Source organism: Pristiophorus japonicus, chromosome 11 (assembly GCF_044704955.1).
Source record: "Pristiophorus japonicus isolate sPriJap1 chromosome 11, sPriJap1.hap1, whole genome shotgun sequence".
NCBI lineage: Eukaryota > Metazoa > Chordata > Chondrichthyes > Pristiophoridae > Pristiophorus > Pristiophorus japonicus.
The window spans coordinates 25,449,366-25,457,957 of NC_091987.1; the positions used below are offsets into that span (position 1 = coordinate 25,449,366).

Genomic DNA, 8,592 nt, shown 5'->3' on the forward strand with positions numbered 1-8,592 from the left:
ACGAGGTACCTGCACTCTTATTAAAGGAGCTAAGGTCACACTTACTCATTATACACAGTACTCAGTTTCATCCTTTATTATGAGTGTACCAACATTGAAGATCTTGAGCTCCCCGGCCCCCACCCCCCAGCCCCCCGCTCCCCCACCCTCTGAAATATACCACTGGTAGTTAGGGCAAGGGTGCGACTCCTACAGTTTTGTCCGAAGGCTAGGTAGTGCATAAATATGGGCAGGTTTCACTTGGGTGAGGGCTGCTGACACCCAGGAAATGTCACCTTCTTCACGAGTCACCTGCTTTAGGACAGGAGGAGTAAGTGCAGACCATTGGAAACGGTAGGTGTACTATTAAACATACTATATTGACAACTTGGAAGAAGGGACCGAGTGTAACGTAGCCAAGTTTGCCGACGATACAAAGATGGGAGGAAAAACAATGTGTGAGGAGGACACAAAAAACCTGCAAAAGGACATAGACAGACTAAGTGAGTGGGCAAAAATTTGGCAGATGGAGTATAATGTTGGAAAGTGTGAGGTCATGCACTTTGGCAGAAAAAAATCGAAGAGCAAGTTATTATTTAAATGGAGAAAGATTGCAAAGTGCTGCAGTACAGCGGGACCTGGGGGTACTGGTGCATGAAACACAAAAGGATAGTGTGCAGGTACAGCAAGTGATCAGGAAGGCCAATGGAATGTCGGCCTTTATTGCAAAGGGGATGGAATATAAGAGCAGGGACGACTTGCTACAGCTATACAGGGTATTGGTGAGGCCACAGCTGGAATACTGCGTGCAGTTTTGGTTTCCATATTTACGAAAGGATATACTTGCTTTGGAGGCAGTTCAGAGAAGGTTCACTAGGTTGATTCCGGGGATGAGGGGGTTGACATGAGGAAAGGTTGAGTAGGTTGGGCCTCTACTCATTGGAATTCAGAAGAATGAGAGGTGATCTTATCAAAACGTATAAGATTATGAGGGGGCTTCACAAGGTGGCTGAAGAGAGGATGTTTCCACTGAGGTGAGACTAGAACTAGAGGGCATAATCTTAGAATAAGGGGCCACCCATTTAAAAATGAGATGAGGAAAAATTTCTTCTCTCAGAGGGTTGTAAATCTGTGGAATTCACTGCCTCGGAGAGCTGTGGAGGCTGGGACATTGAATAAATTTAAGACAGAGATAGACAGTTTCTTAAACGAAAAGGGGATAAGGGGTTATGGGGAACGGGCAGGGAAGTGGAGCTGAGTCCATGATCGGATCAGCCATGATGGTATTAAATGGTGGAGCAGGCTCGAGGGGCCGTATGGCCTACTCCTGTTCATATTTCTTATGTTGTTATATCATTGATTGCTGTTTTTGCTTAATACTGAGATCTTTTAATGATATCTTTCCCAGATGCTGTTGTTGATAAAGATTGTCACTAAAAGTTCTTCGGAATACTGCTACACGTCTCCCACCAATCCATCGCCCCTAAGCCCTGAGCTGCAAAATGAATGCAACATTTTTCTCACAGGCATTAGACTGGCAGCTTTCAATCAGATCTTTGAACCCTGGGTTTATTTACTGTTGCGAGAAAGCATGTTAAGGAAGGTATGTCAGCTAACCAATGCTGCCACTATGTGCTTAGGAGAGGAAGTGAATGAGATTCCTGTAACAGCAGAAGAAAGTGCCGATTTGAAAGAACAAATAATATAAATGAGATAAAATACAATCTGGTTGATTATGTGATGGGAGAAAACATTGTCCTCGGTTGTCTTTCGACTGTGAAATGTGCATGTAAAGCAACCCTTGTTAACGTTTTGCATTATTTCATTTGTTTATCTGTGCTGTTGATTTAGTGAATCTATAAGTTAGTTGATATTCCTTCGCGATTGTTTCATTTACACTACATTTGATGGTTTGCAAAGTGGAGTGCAAGGAGGGCTTGCTCTGTCTACCCCTCAAGGACCCCCTCGCTGGAGGATGACACTGTCCTTGGCATGAAGTGGCAACTAGGTTCAACACTGGGTAGAGCTCCCTGGCCTGGGACAGATGTGAATGAAGATGGCACACCTTAAAGAGGTTACCAAGGTAAGACTACCAACAGTGCCACTTAGCAGAGAGATAGCCCAAGTATGCACGCCACTCTGATTGGTCTGCTGGTCTGTTTGCCATTTATTGCACCAAGGCCAAAGCCTCATACAACCTTGCAGCTCTTTCATTGCTTTTGCCCTTACACCAGTAGGGCACACACTGAAGCTGCAATTACATCTAATGCCAAAATATAGTTCAAGTGAAGCAATCTGGAATTAAGAGCAATAGGCTGGTGGCATCCCTGACTATAGTCTATATAGTCTGCCTAGAATTTGGAGGCAGCTCCCAGACTAATTTAACTCTAATATAAGAAAATTGGCAAAAGAATCAGAAGGAGATGAGAAGAATGTTTTTCCGCAGCGAGTTGTGATCGGGAACGCGCTGCCTGAAAGGGCGGTGGGAGCAGATTCAATAGTAACTTTCAAACAGGGAATTGGATAAATAATTGAAAAGGAAAATTTTGCGTGACTTTGGGGAAAGGTTAGGGGGAGCTGAACTAATTAAATAACTCTCTCAAAGTGTCGGCACAGCCATGATAGACTGAATGGTCTCCTTCTGTGCTGTAAGATTCTATCATTTCAAGATAGTTTTTATTCCAACTTAAACCCTAACAAAAAGATGAAAAATTAAGAATAAAAGAAACAAAGGAGAACATGAGAGCATAGCGAAGATGGCTGAGTATGTAATTGTATGTTAATGTCCCAGGATTGACCTGCCGTTGGTGTGCAGTTCCCTGATTTACATGGACTAGCAGAAGGAACACCATCGTTGCTTCCTTGTTCTGGGGCTCGGGCATCAGTCAGGATTACTGGTCCTTATCATTACTGGCTATGATGCTTCCCCCCCTGCCCCACTTCTCTGCTGTTGCATAGTCGTCTCACTGGGTGCCTATATAAGCAATGGCCACCTGGGCAAGGTAATAGAGGGCTTCTGCCACACATGGAACCTCACCCAACGCACTTTTCCAAAGGGGAAGAAGAAAAGTGGCATCAAAATAAATAAAGGAAAGGTACAGCTTGGACTGTTCCACAATAGTTTGCCTTGTTCAATACAGAAATACAGTCTAACTGCACGTAATTATTTACATGGAAACTACAGGTATTTACAGAATACACCAACTGTACAATTTAAAGACAATGTTAAATGTGTGTATATAAGAACTGTATTGTAATGAATATGGTCATTCATTTTCTATCACTTACCAGAGATTACACACCAGTAATCAAGTATAATTTTACCAAGGGTTGATATAATGCACATCTAAAAATTAATTTGGAAAGAAAACATTTTAATTATATGGAGATCATCAATGGTATATAATAAAATGTGTATAAAATAAGTTGTTATACTACTGAGTTTGAGGACTTGCTCCTGTCACAGTTATGTTCAGAGTATTAACTTCATTACAGCTATATTTGGAAATGGAAAATTACATACAGTAAAGTTATAAATTAATAATGGTGTCCTGAAGTGAAATGTCCGAACATGGACCTGTCCACATTGCATGGTTCATTTCCATATAACTTCCTTGCACTTAGAAACATAGAAACATAGAAAATAGGTGCAGGTGTAGGCCATTCGGCCCTTCGAGCCTGCACCACCATTCAATAAGATCATGGCTGATCATTCACCTCAGTGCCCCTTTCCTGCTTTCTCTCCATACCCCTTGATCCCTTTAGCCAGAAGGGCCACATCTAACTCCCTCTTGAATATATCCAATGAACTGGCATCAACAACTCTCTGTGGCAGGGAATTCTACAGGTTAACAACTCTCTCTCATCTCAGTCCAAAATGGCTTACGCCTTATCCTTAGACTGAGTCCCCTGGTTCTGGACTTCCCCAACATCAGGAACATTCTTCCTGCATCTAACCTGTCCAGTCCCTTCAGAATTTTACATGTTTCTATGCGATCCCCTCTCATCCTGATAAACTCCAGTGAATACAGGCCCAGTCGATCCAGTCTCTCCTCATATGTCAGTCCTGCCATCGGGAATCAGTCTGGTGAACCCTCGCTGCACTCCCTCAATAGCAAGCATGTCCTGCCTCAGATTAGGAGACCAAAACTGAACACAATATTCACCAAAGCCCTGTACAATTGCAGTAAGACCTCCCTGCTCCGATACTCAAATCCCCTTAGCTATAAAGGCGAACATGCTATTTGCCTTTTTCACCGCCTGCTGCACCTGCATGCCAACCTTCAATGACTGATGTATCATGACACCCAGGTCTCGTTGCATCTTCTCTTTTCCTAATCTGCCGCCATTCAGATAATATTCTTCTTTCATGTTTTTGTCACCAAAGTGGATAACCTCACATTTATCCACATTATACTGCATCTGCCATGCATTTGCCCACTCACCTAACCTGTCCAAGTCACCCTGCAGCCTCTTAGCATCCTCCTCACAGCTCACACCACCACCCAGCTTAGTGTCATCTGCAAACTTGGAGATATTACACTCAATTTCTTCATCTAAATCATTGATGTATATTGTAAATAGCTGGGGTCCCAGCACTGAGCCCCACGGCACTCCACTAGTCACTGCCTGCCACTCTGAAAAGGACCCGTTTATCCCAACTCTCTGCTTCCTGTCTGCTAACCAGTTCTCTATCCACGTCAGTACATTACCCCCAATACCATGTGCTTTAATTTTGCATACCAATCTCTTGTCAAAAGCCTTTTGAAAGTCCAAATACACCACATCCACTGGTTCTCCCTTGTCCACTCTACTAGCTACATCCTCAAAAAATTCTGAAGATTTGTCAAGCATGATTTCCCTTTCATAAATCCATGCTGATTTGGACCGATCCTGTCACTGCTTTCCAAATGCGCTGCTATTTCATCTTTAATAATTGATTCCAACATTTTCCCCACTATCGATGTCAGTCTAACTGGTCTATAATTCCCCATTTTCTCTCTCCCTCATTTGTTAAAAAGTGGCGTTACATTAGCTACCCTGCAGTCCATAGGAACTGATCCAGAGTCGATAGACTGTTGGAAAATGATCACCAATGCATCCACTATTTCTCGGGCCGCTTCCTTAAGTACTCTGGGATGCAGACTATCAGGCCCTGGGGATTTAGTGGCCTTCAATCCCATCAATTTCCCAAACACAATTTCCTGACTAAAAAGGATTTCCTTCAATTGATCCTTCTCGCTAGACCCTCGTTCCCCTCGTATCTCCGGAAGGTTATTTGTGTCTTCCTTCGTGAAGACAGAACCAAAGTATTTGTTCAATTGGTCTGCCATTTCTTTGTTCCCCATTATAAATTCACCTGATTCTGACTGCACGGGACCTAGTTTGTCTTCACTAATCTTTTTCTCTTCACATAGCTACAGAAGCTTTTGCAGTCAGTTTTTATGTTCCCAGCAAACTTCCTCTCATACTCTATTTTCCCACACCTAATTAAACCCTTTGTCCTCCTCTGCTGAATTCTAAATTTCTCCCAGTCCTCAGGTTTGCTGCTTTTTCTGGCCAATTTATATGCCTCTTCCTTGGATTTAACACTATCCTTAATTCCCCTTGTTTGCCACGGTTGAGCCACCTTCCCCGTTTTATTTTTACTCCAGACAGGGATGTACAATTGTTGAAGTTCATCCATGTGATCTTTAAATGTTTGCCATTGCCGATCCACCATCAACCCTTTAAGTATCATTCGCCAGTCTATTCTAGCCAATTCACGTCTCATACCATCGAAGTTACCTTTCCTTAAGTTCAGGACCCTAGTTTCTGAATTAACTGTATCACTCTCCATCTTAATAAAGAATTCTACCATATTATGGTCACTCTTCCCCAAGGGGCCTCACACAACAAGATTGTTAATTAGTCCCTTCTCATTGCACATCACCCAGTCTAGGATGGCCAGCCCTCTAGTTGGTTCCTCGACATATTGGTCCAGAAAACCATCCCAAATACACTCCAGGAAATCCTCTTCCACCGCATTGCTACCAGTTTGGTTAACCCAATCAATATGTAGATTAAAGTCGCCCATGATAACTGCTGTACCTTTATTGCACACATCCCTAATTTCTTGTTTGACTTAAGATCTGTGATGTATTTTGAATTGTTTTGTGAATTTTGATATCAATCTGCACTTTAATCAGAAAAATTCTAAACGACTTTTTTTCAAACACATGAGATGAATCAGTTATAACAAATGGTCTGGCTGTTTACTATATTGTCTATGTTTGTCTATGTTTGTCTATGTTAACAATAATACAACATATAGCTCTCAAAATCAAAATTTATCACCCTCTTAACGATTCTTTCAGTACTTCAAAGTGTGAAACTCTTTGCTTCTCTGGGTCATCCCTTCCTACCATAATTCATAGGCTTTTTAAACTTAAGCTCGCTGTTACCTAATCAGTCCTACTTGATTTATCTTATCTTTGTCCCCGAGTGCATTCAACCTTCATGGTGGTACTATGGTTCTTCTCCCTTGGCCCATCACGTAGGCTTCACAATTTAAAAAAAATGCAACAATTATAAGGCCAAATAAGCAAGTGATAAAATGGACTTGGAAACAGGTGAAATTTACAATAGAAAACTGGAAGTTAAGTGGATCTGCTTGAGGAATGATGATATCAGCTGAGTAAATATGTCACAATGACCACATGAGGGGGTTCAGCGATTAAAACTCTTTTAAAGCCTAACTCATGAAGTATTTAGTTATAGCAGTAAATGGCAGAATAACACAGTCAACATTTTGTTTATATCCTGTGAGCAGTGCCGCAAAATGAGACATTTAGCTTTGTCAAATGTTGTTATTTGCTCTCAGTATCTTGAAGTGAAAGCATACCTCCATTTCACAAAGGTTCTTGACGAATACTTTGCATCTGCTTTCACAAAGGAAAGGGGCAATGCAGATACTGCTATTGAGGAGCAGTGGGATATTTTGGATAAAATAAATATAGTGAAAGAGGAAGTATTAAGGGGTTTAGCAACTTTGAAAGTAGATAAGTCCCCAGGCGCGGATGAAATGCATCCCAGGCTGTTGAGTGAAGTAAAAGAGGAAATAGCAGAGGCCTTGACCATCATTTTCCGGTCCTCTTTGGATCTGGGCATGGTGCCGGAGGATTGGAGGACTGCTAATGTAGTACCCTTGTTTAAGAAGGGAGAAAGGGATAGGCCGAGTAATTACAGGCCTGTCAACCTAACCTCAGCACTGGGAAAATTATCGGAAAAAATCCTGAAAGACAGGATAAATCTGAATTTGGAAAGGCAAGGATTAATTAGGGACAGTCAGCAGGATTTGTTAACAGAAGATCGTGTTTGACTAACCTGATTGAATTTTTTGAGGAGGTAACCAAGCGGGTTGATGAGGGCAGTGTGTACGATGTAGTATATATGGTCTTTAGCAAGGCTTTTGATAAGGTACCACATGGTAGACTGGTCATGAAGGTTAAAGCCCATGGGATCCAGGGCAAAGTGGCAAGTTGGATCCAAAATTGGCTTGGAGCTAGGAAGCAAAGGGTATTGATTGATGGATGCTTTTGTGACTGGAAGGATGTTTCCAGTGGGGTACCGCAGGGCTCAGTACTAGGTCCCTTGCTTTTAGTGGTATATATCAACGATTTAGATTGAATATAGGGAGTATGATTAAGAAGTTTGCAGACAAACTAAAATTGGCTGTGTGGTTGATAATGAAGAGGAAAGTCATGGGCTGCAGGAGGATATCAATCTACTGGTCAGGTGGGCAGAGCAGTGGCAAATGGAATTTAATTCAGAGAAGTGTGAGGTGATGCACTTTGGGAGGGCTAATAAGGAAAGGGTATACACATTAAACGATAGGCCACTTAATAGTGTAGATGAACAAAGGGACCTTGGAGTGCTTGTCCACAGATCCCTGAAAGTAGGCCAGGTGGATAAGGTGGTTAAGAAGGCATACTGAATGCTTGCCTTTATTGGCTGAGACATAGAATATAAGAGTAGGGAGGTTATGCTTAAATTGTAAAATACTTTGGTTAGGCCACAGCTGGAGTACTGTGTGCAGTTCTGGTCGCCGTATTATAGGAAGGACGTGATTGCACTAGAGAAGGTGCAGAGGAGATTTATTAGGATGCCGCCTGGAATGGAGAATCTTAGTTAGAGGACAGATTGGATAGGCTGGGCTTGTTCTCATTGGAACAGAGGAGGTTGAGAGGAGACCTCATTGAGGTGTACAAAATATTGAGGGGCCTGGACATAGTGGATAGTAAGGGTCTATTTCCATTGGTGGAGGGGGCTATTATGAGGGGGCATAGTTTTAAGGTAGTTGGTGGAAGGTTTAGAGGGGATTTGAGGGGGGGGCTTCTTTACGCAGAAGGTTGTGGGGATCTGGAACTCGTTGCCTGGAAGAGTGGTGGATGCAGAAACCCTCCCCACTTTTAAGAGATGGTTGGATGGGCACATAAAGTGCAGTAACCTGCAGGGTTACGGACCTCGAGCTGGTAATTGGGATTAGACTGGATGACCTTTTTTTGGACGGAGCAGGTATAATGGTAAGTACTGCAGGGAATAGAATACGAGTGATCTCCTGGACTAGTGTCG

At 42.5% G+C, this 8,592-nt stretch overlaps 1 protein-coding gene across 1 annotated transcript in view; it reads left to right on the forward strand.

Moving 5' to 3' along the window:
- Nucleotides 1-1,687, forward strand: part of LOC139275517 (prostaglandin E2 receptor EP3 subtype-like) — a 32,530-nt gene extending 30,843 nt beyond the window's left edge. The window contains exon 4 of the mRNA XM_070892688.1: nucleotides 1,388-1,687. Within this exon, the coding sequence (XP_070748789.1) occupies nucleotides 1,388-1,687 (300 nt within the window). The remainder of the gene's footprint in view (nucleotides 1-1,387) is intronic.
- Nucleotides 1,688-8,592: the final 6,905 nt, after the last annotated feature.